This window comes from Adiantum capillus-veneris, chromosome 4 (genome assembly GCF_014529385.1).
Source record: "Adiantum capillus-veneris isolate H3 chromosome 4, ASM1452938v2, whole genome shotgun sequence".
Lineage (NCBI taxonomy): Eukaryota > Viridiplantae > Streptophyta > Polypodiopsida > Polypodiales > Pteridaceae > Adiantum > Adiantum capillus-veneris.
The window spans coordinates 100,349,761-100,375,446 of NC_140934.1; the positions used below are offsets into that span (position 1 = coordinate 100,349,761).

The 25,686-nt window shown below is 41.5% G+C and overlaps 1 protein-coding gene across 3 annotated transcripts in view; it reads right to left on the minus strand.

Annotated features, from left to right (window-relative positions):
• Positions 1 to 14,618: 14,618 nt before the first annotated feature.
• LOC147459697 (uncharacterized) overlaps positions 14,619 to 25,686 on the minus strand; it is a 37,170-nt gene continuing 26,102 nt past the window's right edge. For 2 of the 3 annotated variants that reach the window (XR_015187898.1, XR_015187900.1), the window contains exon 3: positions 18,882 to 21,464. Coding sequence is in view for 1 of the 3 variants with exons in the window: in XM_086510903.1 (XP_086367029.1) it covers positions 16,881 to 17,228 (348 nt within the window). In the remaining 2 variants the exon portion in view is untranslated. Of the gene's footprint in view, positions 18,582 to 18,881; positions 21,465 to 25,686 lie in introns of those variants that run through there. The other variant, XM_086510903.1, reaches the window with a different exon arrangement.

Here is a 25,686-nt window from a genome sequence, read left to right on the forward strand (position 1 = left end):
AGCCCTCAAAATTGCTATAAAAGGAGGGTGCAGCTAGTACAAAAGGGGGGATCCATAAGCAAGAGCACTATGCTATAGCTTGAGAAGCCAACCTCAACCTCTTGAGAAGAAGCTCTTGAGTGGAATCTCGTTGGCTTATGTATATGCATGTGTTGTATTAGGGGTGATAAGCAAGGGAGCTCTATGCCATTGTAAGATAGAGTGATCATTCCATTGAGAGTAGGAAATCTATCATTTCTTCTACTAGTGTAAGCCCAACATTTGTTGAATCAAGGAGGGTGGATTTAGACTAATCATGGATGCTTTGTCTCTCTTCCAACGTGAAGTCATGGACAACAATGATGTGTAAGTGTCTTGGTGTTTATTTAAGTTCTTGATAGCTTGTCTCTGCGCGTTGTCATCAATTTAGCCATAAATCCCACATACTGTAAGAGGGCGACAAGGTGGAGAGGACTCCCCTGTCCTTAAGACAGTGATTGGGGTGGCTTTTCTTGTGATGTGTTGTGGTGTAATTTACTCAAGCTATGTTGAACAAATACTAATCTCACTTGATTGGTCATGATAGATTTGTAAGAAGGTATTAATGCAACAAGCACCCCCTCCCCCTTCTCTCTCTTTCTTACATATATAGTTGTGTTTGATTGATCACTGCCCTGACACATTTCAAAGCAGTCCAAGCACTCTCCATCTCTCTCTCTCTCTCTCTCTCTCTCTCTCTCTCTCTCTCTCTCTACGCGTCCTAGTTTGTATCCAAAACTAAGTGGTGCCCCAAATCTGTGTACGGTTAGGTTGCCGGTTTGTGTGTGTGTTTGTTGTTTTTCCAACCCCAACTCAATTGAGCAGCACAGGAGCTTAGAAGGGTGCTTAGAGGCCTCGGACCACCTCAATGGTTTTTGAGCTCAGGTACTCGTCGGATACCTAGAAGTGTCAAAGGTTACATGGTTGTAATTGTGAGTGAGAGCCATGATGTGTACTGTGATGAATGCTTTCACTATTCTGGTAGTTTCGGAGGCCTGTGGACGCATGAAGCCCAAAGGTTAGCATCGACTCAATAGATGCGATTTGGAGGATGTTCATCGAGCAATTCAAGCGTGTGTAATAAGGCCAAGCTAGAGATTTTTTTTTAGCTCAAAACAACTTTGAAAAAAAGAATAAAGGGTGGTCGTTTGCAGCTCATGGACAGGAGAGAAGGACCATTTTGGGGACGAGGGGGAAGGCGCCATCTGGTGTGTAGACAGTGAGGAGGGCGCCACTTAGAGCTTGCATTAGGAGGAGGGTGCCATGTAGGAGGTGAGAGGAGGGTTGGCATGCCAGGGAGTTGGCAGCCAGAGATGTTGAAGGGCTGCCAATACGTCAGAGCCAAGACGGAAGAGGGTCTGAGAAGGGCCGCCACTCAAGGTGTGAGTCCTGAGGGGGTGGGTCGGCTGCTGCACGGTAGCGCCACAGAAACTCAGGAAGGGGGGCAGCTTTGCAAGGGGCGGTGGCCAGTTGAAGACTGAAGGGAGCGTGCGGTTTGGTCATCCAAAGGGGCTGCAGGGGTATGGGGAGCCGTAGGCAAGCCTAAGGAGGGGACGGGCCTTGGCTAAGGGAGGGTGGCCTCGGGTAGTGGTTGGACAAGGACAAGGACAGGGCAGGGCCGTCAAGTGGACAGAGGAGGTGAAAGCCAAGGGGCGAGCTGCCCTGGTAGAGGGCCGAGAGTAGCAGCAGGTGGTGGCCGACTGCAGCAGCTTTTGAAGTGCGAGAGAAGGAGAAGGCGACCAGGTCACTGGATCAATAGCAAAGGGAGAGGCCTCTATCTGAATAAGGATGGGAATTGGGGACTTGTACAAGGCTGAGAGGTGTTGGTAAGAGGCAGAAGCAGGGAAGCCTACGATGAAGGCATGGCCGACTCGAAGGTGGCATGAGAAGGTCTCATCGGATCCTACACTTAAGGAATCAGTTTCTATGCAATTTCATCATTGTATACTCTAAATGAAGCCAATTCCATCATCATGGATGTAGTCTTTACGTTTTCGGTGTTCGGGTGAATATTTTCTCTCTCTCTCTCTTCTCGTACCCACTTGTTTGGAGTTTATATACTCACGTGAGTATGACATGTGCAAAGGGTGGCAAAGCCTATGGGTGTCTGATATGTGTGAGTTCTTGGCATCTACCAACTGGATGGGTGTCCGCTATATGATTAGGGTACATGCCTTGACTATGAAAGTTAGTGGGAGAGTTTGAGTCGGATAGTGGTTTTGAGGTGTTTGAAGGGGTTGAGATTTCTTGTCGTGATTCCTTATATGTGAATGTTTGGGTGCTTTGAAGGGTCATAGTCAAGAACCATGGTCGTATGCTTGGCGGTTGATTATAGCCGTTTATGTGCAGTTAGGGTTGGTTGGGTGCCGGTGTCAGGAATTTTTTTGAGCAAGGGATTGCGCATATGTACATACACATGCATGGTGCATCGAATAAAGGATTACCTAATTTCCATAGCCAGGTGGTTATGTGGAGCCCACAAGTGTACAGGTAGGACATCATGTACATAGTGCAGCGATTTTCACTATTATCAATGCTAGTGTGTTTTTTCTACAATAAGGAGGAGTTGGTAACGCGTAAAACTTCTCGAGGAAGCTATCCGCGGGCCGACGACGTGAGGTCAGCAGGTGCGTCAGATGGCGTCTAGTGGCGTCAGGAGGGTGAACGGGGTCAATATTTGCACGCGGATGAGAACGGACACAACGTGGGTGTTTGCTTGTGAGAATTATGCAGAAAGGTCATCATGAGGACCTTTTTTTTTGGGCCACTTCACGTGGTTGCGGGATGCATTATTGGGGAAAGCTGAGTGCTAGGTGTGCGGATGATGCAAAAAAGGTGACAACTATGCACTGCGAGGTCAATTTTTGGCCTGTTCGGGGTCCGTTTGAGATCATCTTAAAGGCCAAGGGTGCCCAAATAAACACTTAGAGCTGAAAAAACTGAGAGAAGACCAGAAAAAACGTGGAGAAGAGAGGAGGAACAGCCGCAGCTATGTTTTTGCTCATTTTGGAGTCTGTTTTGGCCGTAAACTGCTCATCCGATGTCGGATTTGAGCACTTTGACATTGTAAACTGGGGTTTTGGGCCGTTCCGGACGCGATGGCGCCGTCCATTTTGCCAAATTACTCACTCTTTTTTTGCTGTTTTTTTGTGTAAGTTTCTCCTATGAGCGAAGTTTCTGCTCTAGTTTGTGATTGTATGTGGCTTATTTTACCTATATTGTGTGAGCTATTTGCCCCATTGGTGTTGGCCCAAGCTCAATTGTATCTAAACATCAGAAATTCTCCTCTTTTGAGCTGAGTTTTTTTGGGTGTGTGTGTGTGTGTGTCTCTGTGTGGAGTGGGCAAGTGGATAATCTCTCTCCTCTCACTCCATATGTGTGTTTTCTGTCTCGGCCAGGTGTGTTGAGTAAGCCGAGTGGTGCCCCCTAGTGTGTGTGTGTATCTTCCCAAGAGTGTGTGTCGGGTCGTTATAGAGGCGCTGTGTGTGTTTTCATCCCGCTCACATTCTTTTGGTGCCCCCACGGAGGATCTTCTTCGAGTACCTTCTCCTTCGAGCTTCGAGCTTCGGGATTACAGGTTGCACGTTGCAGATTACAGGTTACAGGTTATAGGTTACAGGGACAGGTACAGGTACAGGTGATTCACACAGGTACAGGTAGCTGGAGTACAGTGATATACTAGCAGTGATGTCACTTGCAGTTGTTGTGGGAATGCATCACTTGGCGCCTATTTGAGTGCATTGTCTGCTGGATTGTACGTTACTTGTGGAAACTGCCATTGTACGCATTTGTGGAGCCATACTTGGTTGTATTTGGCAGTCCCAGCCATTTCTGAGACTTGGTCTGGAAGATAGTCATTTATAAGACTAAACTATATGCGATTTGCATTAGCCCTCGTGTGAGGGTCGATAGCGTGAGGTTTTTATTGAGCTGGGGGATTCTCAAATGTAGAGATCCTTTCGGTGATACAGGTCCACACTCATGCGTTGAGAAGATGGGTCTCACAGTGGCTGGGGTGTCAGGGTTTCGAATCAGATTGGCAAACCATCAAAAAGTAAAATGCTTGGTTGTTGTAAAGAGCTTAGAAGTGGAGGCATATGATGCAAAGGCAGTGGTTGATTTTCATGTGATGCCAGTAGGGTTGGGAGCATATCCTATTATACTGGGCAGACCATGGTTACGTGCAGTGGGAGCTGTTCAAGATTGGCAACATGGTACGATTAGCCTCTATGGAAAGACAGGTACCAAGAAGCTTTATAATATGGACACAAGGAAACGATTAGAGGAGCTTTATGAAGATGAGGATGAGTCTAGTGATGAAGACTCTTCCACGGTGACAGATGAGGACAGTGATAGCACTACCAGCAGTGATGAGGATGCTGATGTTGCATTTCTTTTGATGGACAAAGAAATCCAGCACTTTATGATCCAAAGGGGAAGCTAGTATGCAAGAGAGGGTTCAAATTAGATGCGCATAGTAACAATGAGGCTGAATATGCTACATTGGAAGCCGGATTACACATTTGTTTGAAGCATGGGGTTCGAAGGTTGAGCATAAAAGGTGATGTCTTGTTAGTGGTGAAGCAAGTGCTGGGTGTGTGGAAGAGCAAGAACACCTCATTGAAGGAAATGTGCTTCAGAATTAAAGGCATGTTAAAAAAGTTCGAAGCATGGAGCATCAGACACATTGAACGTGCTCTAAATGGAGAGGCACATGAAGCAGCTCAAGGCATGATTGGGGAGATTTTTGTGTTGAGGACCACTTTACCTCTTTATCATGGCCGGGAAAGTTTGGCTCAAGAAGAGGAGTTTTTTCTAACAGGAATCATTCCAAAGGAGATTCAGAAGTCTAAGAAGTATGGCTTTGTTCGTAGAGCATACAGGTACAAATTGATTGGTGATGTCTTATACATGAAAGGGGTTGATCTCGTGTTGAGACGTGTACCTTGGCGGGAGGAGCTTTACAGAGTGTTGGAAGAGAATCATGAAGGCGCATGTGGTGTCCATTTTGCTCTAAAGATCACCTTGCATAAGATTTTGCAAGAGGGGTATGTATGGCCTAGTTTGCACAAGGATGTTCACCATTGGTGTAGGTCTTGCAATAGATGTCAAGCATTTGGGAATTAAGAGAGTGTTGAAGCCAGAGCTACGAAAAACCATTATGGCGTTTGATGTGTTTGAAAAGTGGGGGATTGATGCAATAGGCCCGTTACCTATCACAAGCAGGGGCAAAAGCTATATCTTGACGGCAGTGGACTATCTCTCTAGATGGGCAGAGGCTATAGCAGTAAAACAGATCACTGCAAAGGATGTGGCAAAATTTGTGTATGATGAAATATGTTGCAAGTTTGGGGTGCCATTAGAGCTACTTTCAGATAAGGGGCCAGGATTTAGAGCTAAACTGCTAGACTTCTTATGCACAAAGATGAAGATTAGGCACCAGTATACCACTCCTTATTACCCGCAGTGTAATGGCTTAAATGAAAGATTCAAAGGTGAGTTGGTACAAATTCTTTCTAAAGTGACAGAGCACCAAGGAAAGAATTGGGATTTGGAATTGCCTAGTGCATTATGGGCTTACCGTACTTCGGTGAAGAAGGTATAGGGTTTACTCAATTTCATTTGGTGTATGGAAAGGAAGCACTATTGCCTGTGGAGGTAGAGTTGCCTGCGGGCCTGCGGTCAAGATGTTAGAGAAGTTGCTTGGGCCGCCTAGTGATGCATTCAAAGAGAGGCTCTTGCAGTTACAAGAGGTCCAGTTGGATAGGATGAGCGCATTGGAGCATTATGGGCAGATGCAGGATAAGGCTTTGGCAAAGATAAATGAAAAGGTTAAAAGTAAGGGTATCAAGAAACATGACTTGGTTTTGCGCTACAATAGTAAGCTGGACAACACCTTCCAAAAGAAGTTTCAAATTAAGTGGGAAGGCCCTTTCAAGGTAGTGGAGTGTTTTCCAAATGGCACATCAGCTGGCTAACCTGGATGGTGTTCTACATAAGTCAAGGGTAAATGGATTGCGTCTTAAATTGTATCATGCTAGATTGATGATGGTGGAGCAAGATGAGCTGTCTGTGGAGCAAGCAATGTTGGTGAAGGATGAGGAGACCTGTGATGCGGCGAGTCTCATATCTCTCTTTGCTGCTGCTGATCATGAATGATCTAGCAGGCTAGGGGATGGGCAAATTATGTCAGGAGTTTTTTTGAGCAAGGGATTGCGCATATGTACATACACATGCATGGTTCATCGAATAAAGGATTACCTAATTTCCATAGCCAGGTGGTTACGTGGGGCCCGCATGTGTACAGGTAGGACAGCATGTACATAGTGCAGCGATTTTCACTATTATCAATACTAGTGTGTTTTTTCTACAATAAGGAGGAGTTGGTAGCGCGTAAAACTTCTCGCGAAAGCTATCCGCGGGCCGATGACGTGAAGTCAGCAGGTGCGTCAGATGGCATCTAGTGGCGTCAGGAGGGCGAACGGGGTCAATATTTGCACGCGGATGAGGACAGACACAACGTGGGTGTTTGCTTGTGAGAATTATGCAAAAAGGTCATCATGAGGACCTTTTTTTTGGGTCCACTTCACGTGGTTGTGGGATGCATTATTGGGGAAAGCTGAGTGCTAGGTGTGCGGATGATGCAAAAAAGGTGACAACTATGCACTGCGAGGTCAATTTTTGGCCTGTTCGGGGTCCGTTTGAGGTCATCTAAAAGGCCAAGGGTGCCCAAATAAAAAAGCTAAGTGTGGGAGCTGAAAAAACTGAGAGAAGACCAGAAAAAACGTGGAGAAGAGAGGAGGAACAGCCGCAGCTGTGTTTTTGCTCATTTTGGAGCCTGTTTTGGCCGTAAAATGCTCATCCGATGTCGGATTTGAGCACTTTGACATTGTAAACTGGGGTTTTGGGCCGTTCCGGACGCGATGGCGCCGTCCATTTTGCCAAATTCCTCACTCTTTTTCTGCTGTTTTTCTGTGTAAGTTTCTCCTATGAGCGAAGTTTCTGCTCTAGTTTGTGATTGTATCTGGCTTATTTTACCTATATTGTGTGAGCTATTTGCCCCATTGGTGTTGGCCCAAGCTCAATTGTATCTAAACATCAGAAATTCTCCTCTTTTGAGCTGAGTTTTTTTGGGTGTGTGTGTGTGTGTGTCTGTGTGGAGTGGGCAAGTGGATAATCTCTCTCCTCTCACTCCATAGGTGTGTTTCCTGTCTCGGCCAGGTGTGTTGAGTAAGCCGAGTGGTGCCCCCTAGTGTGTGTGTATATCTTCCCAACAGTGTGTGTCGGGTCGTTATAGAGGCACTCTGTGTGTTTTCATCCCGCTCACACCGGCAAGGGAAATAGTCGTTTGCAAAGTGTGTATCGTGGTGTGTGTTTACTAGGGGATAGGGGTGCTGTGAGATCACTGGGGAATAGAGAGGCATTCACGGAGTGTGCTGGTGGTTTTCTCATTTCCCCCTTTCCAACGTATAACAAAACATTTTTTAGGAAGATAAAAGAAGAGATTGAAAAACTAAAGGAAGCCAAATTCATTATGAAATTGAACACATAGATTCGGTGTCTCCAATTGTGGTAGTACCCAAGAAGAATGGAAAGCTACGAGTGTGTGTTAATCTCAGAAAGGTGAATGCAGCTACCATTAGAGACAACTTTTCTCCTCCAATAATTGAGCATATTTTAGAACAAGTTGTAGAAAAAGAAGCTTACAGCTTCTTAGATGGACTTTTGGGATACAATTAACTTTTGGTTGACCCAAAAGATCATCATAAAACTGATTTTGCAACAGAATGGGATATATTTTTCTATCGAGTTATGTCGTTTGGGTTAACTAATGCTCCAGCCACGTTTCAAAGGTTGATGAGCCATTCTTTCCAAGAATATCTTAGGAAATTCTAGAAGTATATATGGATGATCTATGCGTACATTCATCAATACGGGATGATCACTTTGAACACCTCAAAAAGGTATTCAAAAAATGTAGACTTCATAGGATTTCCTTAAATCCTGAAAAGTGCACATTCATGGGTAGACAAGGAAACATTCTTGGACATATAGTGTCTAAAAATGGCATAGCTACTGATATTGAGAAGATTCATGTCAGTGCTAATTTTCCTAGACCAACAACAGTCAAGGGGGTACAAGCCTTCATGGGGCATTGTGGATATTGTCGACGGTTCATCTACATGTACGCTATAATTGCAAAACCCATGTATAGCTTAATTACGCACTTTAAATGGATCGAGGCATGTGAATAATCCATCATGAAGCTTAAGCAAGCTCTCACCTCAGCACCAGATTGGGATAAGGTATTCCACGTACATGTAGATGCTTTTATTTTTCTATCCGTTGTATACTAGCTCAACCAAGAGATGGGAAAATTGACTTCCCTATTTCTTATGCTAGCCGACAATTGAACATGGCAGAAAAGAATTAGACCGTTACTAAAAGAGAAGGACTAGGAATGATCTATGCCGTTAAAAAGTATAGACATTACGTATTAGTCAACGAGTTTGTGTTCTTCGTGGATCACCAAGCTTTGTTGTAACTAGTCAACAAGCCATGCAACACAAGGAGAATAGTGAGATAGTTCATCATTCTTCTCGAATTTGATTTCACTGTGGTTGTAAAAAAAGGCACTACACACGAACGAGCAGATCATTTGTCCTGGATTGTTTCAGGAGAATCATCTAAAGGGGTAGACGATGATCTACCAGATGCCTATTTGTTATCTATGGAAATGATACCTAGATGGTCGGAAAACATTGTGTCATTAATGACAATAGCTCAAGTTAATACACAAATACCACTTCCTATCACGATCAGATTAATCGAGCAATTGGCTATGTATCAATTACTAGTTGGAAGGCTATACAAAAGAAATTGGGACGGGATATTTCTCTTATGCATTAATCCTGAAGAAAAAGAATAGTACCTAAGTCAAGCACATGTTACCATAGTAGGACTTCACTTTTGCGGAAGACCAAACTATGCAACGAATCTTGAGACTTAGAGTATTTTGGCCTACTATGAGGAGAGATGTTAGTTTTTTTGTAAATGATTTTTCTCAATGTCAAAAACAGATACCCATACCTAATGTAACATTGTTTCAAATGTCATTTGTTCCTAAGTGGAGTAATTATTTGGTTACTTACTTATCGAGCCGAACATTTCCTGAGGATATGAGTAAATGCTGTCAAAGAGCAATTGAAACTGAAGAAAGAGACTATGCTCTTATTGGGAACCAATTTTATCGGAGAGATAAAGATCAACATTTGCATCTTTGTGCAAATGAAAAGGAGTATATTTTTTATTATAGAACAAGCACATGCTGGATTAGTTGGAGGTCACTTCTCTAGTGAGACCACCTCAAGAGCAATCTTGATGGCAGGCATATGTTTAGCCAACACTTTTTGCAGATGCGAAAGAATGTGTTTGAAGATGTGATGCTTGCCAACGAGCAAAAATGGCAACACAAGTAGATAGCATGCCCTTAAAACCAATGATGGGAGCTAGAGCTTTCGCAAAATGGGGTATAGATTTTGTTGGACCAATAGAGCCACCTGCTTATAGAACCCAATCTCAATATATCATTGTAGCTATGGACTATTTGACCAAGTGGGCTGAGGCTAAAGAAACTCAAAAGAATGATGCCAAAACCACATATGCATTCTTATATGAGTATGTTTTCACAACATACGGACTGCCAATAGAGATTGTTAGTGATCGGGGAACTCCTTTTCTCTATGAGGTAATAGAGTATTTGCTTAATGAGTATATGGTCATCCATAACAAATCATCTCCTTATCACCCACAAGCAAACGGACAAGCTAAGCATACGAATAAAATTCTTAGCTCGGTGCTAACTAAAGTGGTTAGTTCAGGAAGGACGGACTGGGAAATGAATCTCCATGCTGCTCTATGGGCTTATTGAGTTTCATTCAAAACAGCTCTAAATGCTACACCTTTTAATATTGTTTATGGTCTTGATGCCATACTGCCAATAGAATTTCTATTGCTGACATTAAGGGTAGCACAAAATCTTGAGTGGACTGGACATGAATTGTCAGAAAGACTCAAAGATTTGGAAAAGCTAAACGAGCAAAGGCTAACTGCTATAGCTCATATCTATTCACAAAAGCGAAAACAAAAACAGTTTTTTGATTTCCACTTAATCACAAAGATCTTCAAGAAAGGGGACTTAGTTTTAATCTATTCCCTTAAGCAACACATTCCCAAGTTTAAGAAAAATGGAAACGGATCGTTTATCATTGAAGATGTGTCTCCAAGGGAGCAATAAAATTGTCCACCCCAGATGGTGAATCAATGGCTAATTGGATTAGTGGATGCCGTTTAAAGAAATACAATTTTTCACTAACCAATGAATTTCTAGAAAGAATGCATGCAGCCAAACAAAGAAAGATCAAATGACATCAGGTTATTGATGAAGCCCAAGAGGAAGCTCGGCTTCCGGTACTCAAGCGGAAAACTACTCTCAAGAATCAACGGATGCCGATTCCTATCAACACTCTGGAAATAGATGATCGACAATGGGAATTACCTAAAGACACAGTTTCAATAGATGATGACAAGTTAGATGGAATGGACCTGTGCATCAAAGTACAACTCAACAATCATAACACCAGTGCTTTGATCAACACAGGAGCTAGAGTAAATGCAATCAGTTATTCCACATACAAGAAGGCCATAAGTCAAGCATTCATGGCAGAAATAGAGACAATCAAAGGATTCAACAAGAACCCAACTCCAACATTGGGAGTAGTCAACTTGAACGTGATAGTACATGGATGTTCATGTCCTCATTAGTTTGTATGCTTGCCAGATGAACACATGAATGAGATGATGATTCTTGGAATTCCCTGGATGCGAACATACAAAGCAGTACCAGATTGGGATACAAATCAGTTAAAGCTATCACCTAAAGGAGGGCAACTCATTGTTCCAATTGCACCAAGCAAGGAGGAATGGAAAAGAAGCAGTCAACAGAACAAACCACGAAGTAGTCAATCTTCTCCATTCCTTCGACGATCAAATGCTACATATAGCATGCAAGGAGTCCGACAGATTTGGGTACCAGAAGCACAGCTTAAGGATAAACCGATTCAAATTTTTAATACTATCTCTAAACCGTGGGGAAACACACCTTAGTACTGTCAGTTTCGAAGGAGATTACAAAGTGTGATCTTGTGCTAAAGGATATGCAAAGTGCGTACATTAGCACGAAGAAATTCAACTAGAAAGCATGTATTGCTCTGGTTGAATTTTTCTTACCATAAGTTAAAGCATGTTTGCGAGTAGGTTTAGTCTCTTCATGTCTAATTTAGGTTCTCAACCTTGAACCCTAGTTATGGTGCGGTTGTTTACTGATGAAAATTGAGAACATATTGCTCTGGTTGAATTTTTCTTACCATAAGTTAAAGCATGTTTGCGAGTAGGTTTAGTCTCTTCATGTCTAATTTAGGTTCTCAACCTTGAACCCTAGTTATGGTGTGGTTGTTTACTAATGAAAATTGAGAACAAGTCAAGGACTTATATTTTGCTGATAAGTTATGTTAGCCAGTTACTTTCATGAAAAGTGAAACAAGGTACTCTTTTGGGTACATCTTTGTTGTGATAACTCATTTGGCATGCTTGTATGTGTTCTAAATGGAGTCTACACACTATGTTGGATAGGAGCTAGTAACACATGACGGTTCTAAATGGACAACAATGTGGAAAATCAAGATGTTACTCTTGGCTTCATTGAACCTCCTACTGAACTGTGTTTCGATCAAGCAAAACATCTAGATCCATGAAGGATAACAGAGTGGAAAACATTAATGTATCAACACTCTTGTTTTTTAGGACAAAAATACTTCTACAAGGGGGGAGTAATGTCAAGACAAGGATCCTAAGGAGAAAGGCTTGACTGAAGGAATTAGGGACCTGAATCGGGAGCTCGAACTGGACGAGTGTGGACTGGGGATCTTTATTTGGCATCTTAGTCTCCTAGGTCTTTCAACATCCCTCATGGAAAGGGTAATTTTATTTTTTGGTGCATGCTCACCACCTATTGTGTCTTGCTTAGGACCAAAAGGAAGGAAAGATAGGCTAAGAAAATCATCATGAAGGTCAATATCTTGTGTAATTGCACATGCTTCAAGATGTAAGCATCGTCTTCAAGATGAAAGGATAGGTGACTGAATTTGGAAAGACACACTCTCTTTGCATCCATTGAAAATTGCCTAGAGCTTTTTGGCCCTGTTCATGTTGCGTGTATCCCGCAATTATTGCATGGAAGTGCTCAGACGATTGGAATAGGCTACCTTCATTAGACTTAGATGTATTTGGATATCGAGCCGCCTCTTGATGGGGCTCGATAGATTTAATATGTGATCCCTTAGGGCTCATCACAAGCTTGAGATAGTTGTACATTTTTTTTGGGTGAATCTAATACATTTACTCATAATTGTGAGTTTCGCCAAAGGAAAAGAATGCCAAAAACTCTTTGTAGAATGTGAGGGTGGTCATTCATAAATATGAATGCCAAAAAACTCTTTTTAGAATGTGAGAGTGTTCATTCATAAATACACCATTGTGTTAAGTGGGTTGAGTAGTATAAACTTTTCAAAACCCTGGTTTAGACATGGACAAGCATATATGGGTCACTATATGTAAAACTTGTATATCATGTGCGTTCAAGGACTATTTATAAAACCCCATAGTTGTGAATTTTCCTCAAATAAAAGGGACCCTTTTTCTATTTAGTCTGTAAGAAAAAATTCAAGATCATGTTTTCAACACCCTTCTATATGTGAAAATATGAGAGAATGTAGAATAAATAATCCTATGTTTGAACCCACGTGATAGGCATGCTTCTATTGTAGTGAACCCCCCAAGACTTTGTGTAGCTATTGAAGAACATAAGAAGGTCATTGCAAAGTCTTTGCCACTTAGCATCATCAACATTATTTTGAATATTTTCTTCCACCATTACTAATTGGTCACTCTTGTTCTTTGAATGTAGCTCCTCTTTCTTGGAGAATGATATTCCTTGGCTGTATCAACAAAAACCAGGCTTGACACATTGGTCACATCCAGCCGGCTACCATCACATAGTCCATGAGGCATAGTATCATAAGGGAGATAATGTGACATTCGATAGAGCTCTAGTCCCATATGTCAAGCAACTCAAGCAAGACCAATTAAAGCTCTAAGTGAGACACAAACATAGGTTTGAGGAGGGACATGGCTCAGCTTAGCCTTGAGCTGGTTATAAATTCAAAGTGGGTGGTAGAGTAGAGGCACAAGGTAAATGAATACAAACTTCCAAATGGAAAATGCAAGAATGTTGTATTTCTATAGATGACCACTTGCCAAAGGTATTTAATAGGCACTATCAAGGATTAAGTGATCAAGGAGAGGAGCCAAGAAAAACATCGAGCCTCCAGCTATGAGACAATAATTGGGAAGAATCAAAACACAAGTGATGCTATATAGTTTGAAAACTAGACCCAAGAAAAATATTTCTAATTGAGAGAAAAAACTATTTTTAAAAAATTGCCACAAATGGGGACCTATGTATAATTAGTACCAATGGCAAACACCAAGTTTCACTCTCCCGCTATGCAAGTCACATCAGGTGGAATACAATAGTGGAGATGGCAAGCTAGTGCAATTTTTTGAAGATTGTCGCCAATCTTCTTCTTGTTCTTTGCCAAGAGAGACAAAGAGATGTTTCCAAGAGAGATCATCAACTTTCTTCCTTCCTTGCTTTTCCAAAAACCCTTCTTTAAGAATGCACTCGCACACACACACAAGACTATATTGCTCTTCTCTTCCTTTGTTGCAAAAACAATATGCAAAGAAAAAGAACTTTCTTCTTGTTTTGTGTGTTGTTGTGGCCTCCAAGAATAGCACAAGCATTTTTTCCTTGCCTCTCGGGCCCTTTCCATGCAAAATCCCACTAAAATGTCAATGGAACAACCACATATATAAAGGGCAGGTGTGGGACGCATGTCTAACCTCACCATCCTATCTTATTGCAGTATTAGCGAGAACCACGATTAAATTGTCAAACCATGGAATGAAGCTGACTCGACTAGTGCATAGAGGCTACAAAGGCTGTCAATATCTTAAAACACAACTAACAACTCGCATCTAACTCAAGCTACACTCAAGTGGCTGAAATCACCAAAAGCCAATCGCTTATCTGCAAACAAACCACATCCATTACAACATGAAATGACATCCAAACATAACAAAACTTCTAGGACAAGTTTATAAGACCTAAGAACACATGCTTATGGTCTCAAACTCCACTTTAGGTCAAGTTCCAAAATCGCGATTATTAACAGCAGTAGATTTTTGACCTAGTCGTTTTCGACCTAGAATGCATCTTAATGCTTAGCAATGATGCCCCAATACCCTGCCTATGCTTAGTTTTTTATTTAAAAGTGTAGGTTCCTAGTTATGATGAAATTAAGCCGCAGGGGTCGACGACGCCAAAAGCTACGAAATACTGTGTATGGCTTACGTCAATGCGTAGAGCTCTTACCTGCGGTTGCAATGCAACAAACGCAATTGCAATGTGACAACTAGAGAGGGAGTAAGAAGCACGAGAAGGAGAGAGGTGAGCGCCGTTAGCTCACGCTGTGTATTTCTTATCCAAAAACTTATAAAAATCTTACAAAAATTGGCTTTTATACCTTAGCCAAGGTTTTTGGGTGGTCAGAACTAATAATCTAGAGTTCTACCAAAGCTGGGTAATGACTGGCTAATACAATCTGGAAGCTTGTAGCCTCGGATCATTAACTAAAGAGTTTATCGGAGAAGATAGGAGTTACAATATTCCCTTTTTCTCAAAATAATAAATGCTTTACAAAGAGAACTTCGAAAAATGGTGTCTGTGTTAGCTTGCTGCTAACATTCCCCTCCTCCTCGCCTCTGTCATCCCTTGACACATATTTATGGGCTGAAATAGTCTTCGGGTTGACGGCTAGCGAGGCGGTCTTTAAGCGCGTCCAATGCCTTTTGGTATCTGATTCTTCTTTCTTTGTCCAGTACTTGCAGAAACTGCATTGTCACTTTATTCTTCAGCTCCACCACTGAGTAGCCTATAAACCTGGATGTTAGGTTGCTGATCACCGACACATATATCTTCGTTCGCCAAGTGAAGAATCTAGTGTAGAAAGCTTCTTTAAAGGCCAACATATTATTCGATGGCAAGAACATACATCTGGCATAGAAGCCATAAAGGACTTCTTCCGAAGGCTGTCCACTCAGATCGTAGCATAAGAATTTGTTTCCTTCCAAAAATGATATCCATGGGGCTCCTGTTTTCTCTGGCTCACTAAAAACTTGGATTCATATGAGAAACATCTTGCAGATCTTATATAACATGGTACATGGGAGATCTAGTAGACTCCTGAAGAAAGACATGGTCCTCGTTAGGGTTTTCACCATGTATTCTTCTGTTGCCTGTCCTCTCTCTGGAGCTGGCACCCTCGGGTAGTTAAGCCAAGTTGGCCTCTTCTTTTGCAGTGCTTCATGTGCTTGCCATGTCCTTACTCTGGGTACAGGACAAAAGGTTGGATCTCTTTGAAGGGCTACAGGTGCTCTTGTGAACAGAATCAGGTATCTCAGATTCTTGTTCAGCCAGCTTAACCTCCACTTTGGGTGGTATTTATCTGTGCCATCTTCCTGCATATCTTTGTACAACCTCTCTTTCACCTGTAATGATTCCACTTTGATGAGAGGGTATGACACGGATTGCTAATGCCATTGCACATTAATTTGATTGAGAATGAGTTGAGTGATATTGACAGAGTGTAAAACTCTCAACTCCCAATCCATTGCGGCTTTCCACTACTCATCCACCTCTTGGGTGACCTTCTCTTTCAGTGTGTCTTCTTTAGCTTTTGACAGCTGGACCATTAGCACTGTGTCTGCATTTGTGATATTGATCTGAAAACCCTCATCACCACTAGGCTCTGCTATGGACTGTGTCTCAAATTCATCAAACAAGACCGAGGGTATGTCTATTTGTGGCGGCTCTAAAGTGCTTGCCTGTTCCTGCGTGTCTGGTTTTCCATCTTTGAGGAGTTGGTTAACTTTCTTGAGTTTTGCTATTTCCTTTAGGAGCTCCTCTTCTCGTTGAACCCTCATCAGTGCAAGGTCCCTGCGCTGTGATTGTTCTAGCTTTAATTCCAATTCAAGATCTTTTTTTTTCTTGTCTAGTGCCTTGTACACTTCGTTAGTTCCTTTGATCGAGGCCACGGCTAGATTTTCTCTAATTTTACGTAAGAAGATTGCCTGATCATTGATCCGATGTTCAGAGTACTACAGAGAAGCATTGGAAACATCTAATTGCACCTGAATTTTTTGAGCTGACAGAGATGTCGTAAGAAGTTCATTTGTAACTTCTACTAGCTGCTTGTCTTTTGTTTTGCAGGAATCAGATAATTTGGTGAGTAATTCACCTAATTCATCCATTTATTTTTGCTGCCTATCACTAGCTAACTGATGTTGTTCATCTTCTGCCTTCATCTCTTGCATCTGCTTTTGAAGATCAGTGATGGCAGTCATCATGTCTTCTAACTCTCCTTGGAGAGCGTCGATCACCATCTCAATTTCTTTGGCCTTCGTGCTACGGTTTAGTGCTGATGAACTGAGTCTCTCCATCATTTCTTGCATCTGTTGTGCATATTCATTTACTTGTATTATTACCTCGTTGTTTGACTGCCACTCCTCCTGTCTTGCTATAGCTGAGATGTGCCTGCAGCCTCATGTGTGGCTTTCTACTGCGTTGTAACTGCTGGTGGTTCTTGTGTGGAGGTAGATGGTCGGTCTTCTTGAAGGTCATCCTAAGGCTTTGATGCCTCGACAGTTTCTGGATGAGTAGAAGGAGAGGGTGTTGGCTCAGACCTTGCTGTCTCTTCAGGTGCCGGATTTTCTTCCTTCTCTGGCTCGACTTCCTTCTCTTGTACAGTGGTAGGATATTTCTTGGGATCTGCTTCTTTATCAGCCTCTTTTGGAGATTCACTTTTCTTTTTCTCTTCAGGCTTTTGAGTATCTTCGGAGGCCTTCTCCTGTTCCATCTTGGTTTCTTTTTCTTTTTGTCTCTCGGGGTGGTCAGCTTCTTGTGCAGATTTTGTTTGTTTGGTGGACTCATAATATTTCTCTTTCCCAGGTGATGGTGGTGGGCTTGACATGGGGTGTTCCTGTTGTTCGGTATAGGCAGTGAGGTTGGTCAGGGAGATCCATATCCTTGCTGTTTTTCTTCTCTAGCCATCTCCTTGGCTTGTCTTTGGTCTTTCGCCTCTCTGTCTTTCTTAGCAGCTTCTTCTGCCTCCTGCAGCTTTAGAGCTTCAACCTCTTAGTACATTCTTTCTAAACGCTCTGTCGGATCATCCGTCTCTTTTCTTGTGTGATGCTTCATTCTTGGGCCTTTGAGTCCAGCAGGCACCCATTTTTTTGGGTCCTTCCCTTGTGCTTGTCTACTAAGCTGGTAGGCCTATTTCTCTCTTTCAAAGCGCGCTTGTTTTTGAGCTGGCTCTTCTTGGTGTGCGGCCATAGATTTTCTTTTCATCTCTTCTCTTCGAGCTCCTTTTCTTCGTTGTCAGAGCTCTTGCTAATGTGCCATTCCGGCGAGCTGCCAGCTAACTCTTCATCAGATTTATATGATCTTTTTCCTGACCTTGTAGCTCGTGGAGAGGGTTGTGCTTTCAATATCGAGGTGTTCTGATCAGGAGCAGGTGGTAGGTTATCGGCCATGCCGATGGCATGATATGCTATCCTTGTCAATACCTCTGATGTACCCAAGTAGGTGATTTTGCCTTTCTTATTGATGCCCTTCAAGTTGGCAAAGACATACTGCACATGGTCCATTGGTTGTCTTGTTGTCGACTTGAGAACTTGAGTGAATGTGGTGGCCACGGCATGATTTGGCGTAGTGTACCTTTGTGGCCTTTTTCCCAAAAAATGGAAGTGCTGGTGGTACAAATGGACTGGCTCTTCCACTTGTTTGTGAATTAATCTCCGAAGGTAGCCGCGACTGTCTCTTTGGTAAATGTTGGACGGCTGTTTTCCTATCCCTTGCTCTCATGATCTTTCCTTCTGTGGGAAGTCTGAATGCCTCTGCCACTATCTCATTAGTGATCACTACTTCGACCTTGTTCCCTTGGGTGTCAGATATCTGTGCAATTCCATCTTCTTTGATTGTGGATAGAAGCTCGTAAGATTTTTGAAAATCCACTCCGCAAGCCCCTTGTTCGTAGAAATCCCTGAGTCCCAACTTGCAGTTAGCTTCTTTGGTTTCTGGCTTGACAGCTATATCATAGACTTCCTTGGGCGGGAGTTGCAACTCCACCTGATGCCCCTCTTCACTCTTGAATCTGTCAGTGAAGATTGTAGTGTGGTTCTCTTCTAGCTACTCTCTGGAAAGGTATGATACCTTGGCTGCTTTGACTGACTCGGGGTCTAGTTGATAAGTGGGTAGTTCCTGTAGTTTCTCCTTTTGGTTGAGTTTAATTTCTTCATGGCCCTCTCCGCTGCTTACATGGCTCCTGTTCAGTGGATAAAGTGCAAAGTTAGCAGATTTGTCATAATTTTCTCTGAAATGTCCTTTAGACTGAAATGCTAACAATTGGTCTAATTTTCTTCAAATCAATTTTTGAACAAGCAAAGATGCATAAAAACATGCAAAACAAAACTGTGTGGTCAAAACAAATACTTGCAACTAAAGTAAATAATCACGATTATTTACAGTTGAGGATATATTTCAACTTTTTGCAAACTTGGCTTTATAGGCTTGAAGTATATACCAAATACATGCTCTGAGTGAACTATGGGCTCATTTGGATGCATAAGGTGAAAATGGTACCAGATTCTGGCTTTAGGTCTCTGAAACAGTACATATAAAGAAAATTTGAGATTTTCAGCTCCAAATTGATTCAAAATTCGCTAGTGGGTTTAACACATCATGTAATTTGGATGTATGATGGCAAAATATCAAAATTCCCCAATTTTGATCAGAAAGTAAATAATCGTGATTATTAACTTTTCTTCCAAAATTGACATTTTTTGGTAGAAACTGGTTCTAGGCATTGTATAGACCTTGGGTATGAGATATGAGGTGATTTGGATCAAGAAATGACGTTGTCCATAACCCAAAATTTGGCTTGCAAATACTTTTTTGTGTTTTTTGACAATTTTCCAAGTAATGGGTGGTCATTTTGGCTCATACTTGATTTTTGGTATGTAATAGGTGTGTACACATGATCCGTGAGGTGAGGTGACAATTCCCAAGCAAAACTAATGCAAAAGTAAATAATCGTGATTATTTACAACAGTGACAAAAGCTTTGCAAAACCTACAAATTTTGACCTAGACATATTTCATACACCTAATACAAGTCCTAATTGAATTTGGTCAAGTTTGGTCATGACGGCATCACTTTGTGCTTTGTCGATTCTAAAATCACCATTTTTTGTGAGTACTCTATCTGTTGGGTTGATCGGTCAACTTTGAAGCTTTGGACTTGTTGTCCGCAACATAGTCGTGAAGCAACATGTCAAATTCTGTCTCATACAGTGTCAGTTTGACACCGTATGTCGAATTTGATGCTTTGTAACCTTCGAGCCGTTTTCTTCTTTTTGAGGGCTTTTCTTGATGGATTTCACCAAACCAATCATATACATTGTATATGAACCTCATAAGCAAGCCATCTGTGGAGTCAGGTCGAAATCTGGCATTTACCAAAAAACCTAACTTTTCTACTGGGGACCCCCTCGACCCCTACCCAATGGTCATCTGATGATATAGAAAGGTTCTATTATGTTAGGGCATGCTATGGTTCAAATCCCATCGGACCGCTGCGGTCAGTTTTAGTCATAGGTCTTCGTGCACTGCTCGATTTCTAGGGTTCTTCCTAGGGCTTTAGACTAGCTACCGGCCATACAACAGTGGATCATTGACAAGTAAAGAACTTACCCCTCATGTCTCTTGTGCGACGGCACTGAAAATGTCAATTGTGGGCTCCGGAAAAGTCACGTGAAAGAGGCCGAAATCTCTCTCTTCAAAGGCTGCAAGTGGAAATGAGGTGATTTTAGCCTACCTTGGATAACTATACCCAGACTTCCCGAACCAATTTTTCTCATATTTTCCTGTTAGTCCTACTAGGCCGTGCATTCTATGCTAGACTCAAAAATTTCCTTGATCGGATTCCTGTGGCTCATTCTGCAAGAATTTTGCAAAAGTAGGCATGGCCGCCTAATTTAGGCTTCCCGCTTCCATCTTCTGATTTCATTGACATATTTTGTGCTTGTCAGCTTTCTGATCACCATCGTGTCTTCCATTTTTCCATTTGAGCTTCCCTGTTATTAAATATTAATTTTTTACCTGTTTATTTAAAAAATCAAAGAAAATAGAAAAATGCTATAAAAATTTAAAGTAAAAATTCAATAATTAAGAAAATCCATTGGAAAACACATATTTATTGTTTTTTGTTGGATTTTTATATTTTTAAGCCTTATTATCAATAAAAATGATGAGAAATATCCAAAAAGGACTTTTTTTTGATGATTTTCTGATAGTATATACACTATCTACACTCATCAGGAAGATATTATCTATGAATTTTCCCTTGATAATGAATTAAAAGGACATTATTAGGTAATTTTACAAAAAATCACACGTTAACATCAAACTTTTTCCTCCCTCTTCAAACATTGCCCTTAATCACTTAGTACTTAGTACTTAGTGTCCTTCCACCCCTCCTAGATGGCGTACTCCGGGACGACTATGTACATGGGTTGAACAATTATGTCTATGCATAGCCGTGGTTGGCTCTACCATGCTATGAAGATCAATGCAATTCAAATCAATATGTTGTGCAAGAGCTGGGTCTTGAGTAATTAACTCAAGGGTTTTCGATGTCGAGGTTTGTTGTTGATGTCTTCCAAAGAGCAAATCTTGTAGCTTATGTGCTCTCTGCTTGATTGTACCATCCGATGCTTCAGCACACTCTGTTGGTATCACTTTTGATTGGTGTTGAGCTTTTTCTTGCCATTGGTAGCTTGGTCAGCTTGGTGTTGCATGGTGTGGTGGAGTCTTTTGAGACTTAACTCGCCATTTTCTTGATTGGTTTTACGGTTTGTGGAGAAGATAAGTGCTCCTTTTTCTTCCAAACCATTTCCATGCTAGGTTCCTTGCTTGGCGATGCCCGTCTCTCTGATTTTTAACCCTTGGAACCTTCTTTTGTTTTGTCGGTGAAGTTTTAGGCATCCAGATTCTTGGCAAATAGGGACCACTATTCCTTACAACATTGCAGAGAAGGCAACAATGTTATGAATAACCATTGTGGCTAGCTTGAAAAATCCACAAGCATCCAGACCAAGCCCTGACCTCTATCAATGATTGGTAGATCCAAAAGTAATCTCATAGAGATACTGCACATAGAGTGAAAAATGCTTCATAAGCAATAAATTTGATGAATACTCATACCACTCCAAACCAGCCTTTGCTAAACACTAGGGCCCGTAACACCTAGTGTGCATACATTTAGCAAAATCAGATCAGAACATGTATATCCATGACCATCCTTGCCAATACTTATGGCGAATTTGATGCTCCTAGCACACATTAAAGAGGAGTGTAAATAGTTGTAATAAGAAACTAAACACTTTCTGCTGCAATCATTTGCAAGCCTTACTGAAACATTTGAGCCATAATAGAAGGTGAAACATTAATCACTTCTAGGGACAAACAATGAAACCTTTTCATTAACAATGCATAGCCTTGCTATGTGCATAAACAACCATCCATTAATTTTGTTTAGCCGCACTTGTAACCTTAACAAGTCGTTCTGCATATCCGATAATTTTTTGGCATTAAATTTTTTTCTGATACGACGTGCTAAAAAAGGTCTAGAAAATAGATTTGACCAACACCCTAGGGACTTTTTCACAACACATAATTGAAATAATGGGTGCCAATGTCAATCCTAGAGACTCATATTCTCCATATGTGTCTCGTGTAAGGATGTCTGGAAAAAGAACGTCCTTCAAGCTAGTACAAGATGTACTTGTGTGTAGAGGAAACACTCGACGACGTGAGTGAGAGGGACCCTCATTATCATTACTCCAAACTGGCTAAACTGGACTCCTTTTCCTAGACCATGTTGTGTATCCCATGCGACAACAAGGGCCAAAACAAACCGTACAAGTGGGTCCATAACTGCGGAATGCAAAAACTTATTTTGGAGACTACATCCCTAATTTCTTGGCTCTTACATGACCTTGTCATTTCACTAAAGAGCAAAAATGGATAAAAAACATAGAAGTTTATGCATCGTACTTGGAAAAGGGAACAGATAACATAAAAAAAAACCAAATAAAATGCATACTTGGAGGTTGAACATAGTGAACGCTTATTCGTAGTGCAAGGCACCTGCCGAAATTTGCTACCTGCAATGGCCTAGGAACACTAATTGAAAATTAGTAAAATGCAAGAAGTATTGCACATGTAACCTTGGGTTTTGACTTTGCAATCCAAACCCCTTGGTTAAGAGCGACACATGTCAAACCCCTTGGTTAAACTTTGCATGAAAACTGCTCAACTAGCAGCCAACCCTTGGCCTAAGTCTGTGACCCCCCTTGGGGTTGCCCTTATGACTTCAGAAGCTTAAAAATTATCCACTACCCCTTGGTAGTTGGTGGAGTTTTTCCCTTGAAAGTGAAAGTGTGATGGTTCCAAGAATTGACCATCAACACTAATAAGTGATTTAGTAATCACAAGGTGGGTCTTATCCTAAAACAGTACTCGTATAGAAACTCTTAGTGCTATAAATAAAATAGAAGATCCACTCAAGTTGGATTTGTATTCACATCTGTATCTTCTCTAGACCCAAAAATCCATAATCTTGGGTTTTCATGAGCAGCTGTGCTATCTAAAATGCTTGCTTCATCTATACACCTTGGTAGAGATAATCATTTACAAGTTTGAGACTTTCAAAAACTCAACTTGATCTTCACACTCAAAGTGTGTAGTGCTAAAATAACACCCAAAAGATTATTAATGGAAAGATTCTTGCTTGCTCATTAAAAGCAATGGGTACTCAACTGAATAGAACCGTTCAATCTTGAAAGCAATCGCTAATGGATTACAAACAGATGGCTCTTAGCAATTCTAGACTAGGTGGCAATAGATGGCTCTTAGCCCTTCCTGTTACAGTATTGACATAAAAAGATTTTAGTAAAACCATGCCAAGTTTGACGTTTCCCGCAAAGAATTTGAAGAGAGAGAGAGAGAGAGAGAGAGAGAGAGAGAGAGAGAGAGAGAGAGAGAGAGAGAGAGAGATGTTAGGTTGAGGAGAACCCATTATTCTAATTTGTTGTATGCCCCTTGCAAATGCTCCAGTGCAAACCATGTTTGTATCATAGCTTATCCTATAAGCATGCAACAGTGTACTTGTACAACTCTCTCATAGAGAGAGGTAACATAAGTCTCGTCTTGGCCCACCTACCTTGGATGTGGTCATGATTGTACCAAGGTGACTTAAGTATGGCGCTTTGCCTAGTGACTTATGGATGGCACTATGCCTAAAAATAAGCATAAATATTTTAAAAAATGTTTTAAGACATTAGCCACTTATCTTGTCCTTGATAGAGTAGTTAGTGTTATGGCAAAAGTGTTAACAATACCAAGGTGAAATTGTATCTACCTCACTGGCATGCCATGCATGCAGAGGTGTTTCCCTTGGCGATAATGACGGTCTCAACCATGGTTATCCCCTGGTATATGTGCCTTGCACAATTACAATGGCATGGATACATTACAGTACGTCGTCGCATAAACTGTGAGCTTATATCCACGTAGTGTAAAAAATGTGTGCCATTATTGTTGATCTGAATTCAATCGATAGTACCTTGGCACACAAGTGAAGCCTTTCTTCGCACGAAGTCTTGTCACCCGCTTGTAGACAGGTGTCCGGTAACATAAACGTTAAAAAAACACTCGCTCTAGTATGGCTCATATCCATATCTACTGCTTGAGTGAGTTATAAGATGTACCATATATGCCTTCTTGGGATGTAATAACTTGCAAACACCTTGGCAAGTCTCCCCCAAGTTCGTATGCTCCTAGCATATTCCAAACGTGGGAAGTCTTATCTTTGCATGATACTTATCAGTAGACCCACTTTGGATGCTACCATTGCTCATGGATATAGATACTCTTTCTCAAAGAAAAATTCCATAGCAAAAGAACGTCAACCTGGTCGAGCATTGACAGATAATCGACCTTGTCAAACTGTACCATGTATTGTAAAAAAGAAAAATGCTTGTAAAGTATGTATCTTGTACCTGCTTAGCTTGACTTTGGTTTTACTTGAACATATAGATTTTTCGTGATCAACGGATTTGTAAAAATAGTTTGCCAAAAATCCATGCCCTAGAAAAATTGTAAATCCAAAATACGACATGGAGAAACCCATGTCGGCTTTTCAAACTATAACAAGTGGTTTGAGAACTTTCCCGTCTTCATTGTGGCTCATAGCCTTGCGTGTCTTACACGATCAATTAAAAGAAAACTCCACATTGCACCTTGCCTTTGGAGTAGTTGCCTCTTGCGGTAGTATCAAGTCTAATAGTAGGCCGTGCCGATCTCTTTGAGATGCTAGACAGATGGTTTGTACTCAAGCCATGCTTGATTTGGGTTTTCAAAGCAACCTTGGGCACATATATCTACTGCATGCCATATGTCAACAAAGGATGAAAAATCGATTGCGTACCTTATGAATTTCCTTATTCCTACTTGCCTTGCCATTGGAATAATCCTTTGTGCTTATACTTTGAGTAGGGAATTTGGTTTAACTTGTCGTGGTGTTGATCTCTTGCATGTTGCATGAGCTTGCATGACAAAAAAAAATTTATTCTTGTATATGTGTTAATACCTTGAGGTCCTTTTCCCTCCTTGAGGGTGGCACTGGTAAAAATTGAGCTCAAGAGCCCCTTGTGCTTGCCTGTAGTCCCGAAATCAAGTCAAAACATAGGACCCTTGCTGGGAATCTTGGTCACATGAATTGAACTTGTACTTTGGAGTGATGGCTCATAGCCTACATCAATCCTTTATGGATTGTTGGTCGTTAAACCCATCTTTGTACTTTGCTTGGTGATCACTTGGCTTTCGGTCCGATCTTTGATATTGGTCAATAAGAAAAAAATATGATTTAAGCCATGCTCCATAATCTAGAGACATACCTTTCATGTATCCGCATTGAGTTAAAGATCAAAAACTTCTTGTAATTGTCTTGGTGATGGAATGCTACACTTGCCCGTAAATAAGTGTGCCAGTGAGTCCATTGTAGCTTTAGGAATTGCTTTCATACCGAAGACTACATCCAAAAATTGAACCTAAAATTCTGCAGAATCTGCAATGATTAGTCCATTCATATTATCTAGTGCAGAGATGCTTTTCTGAGCTGACGTGTAGGCCACCAATCTATGGCCAAGGTTTAGGGGTGTGCATGCACCCTTAAGAAAATTAAATTGGCCCAAATTTTGTGGCCTTGAGCGCCCTTTGGAAAAACATGGAGGCTCTATAAAGGAGGTCAATGGCGTTCATGCAGAAAAGCTGGAAGCGATCAAGAAATGTAAAACCATCCATTTCCCA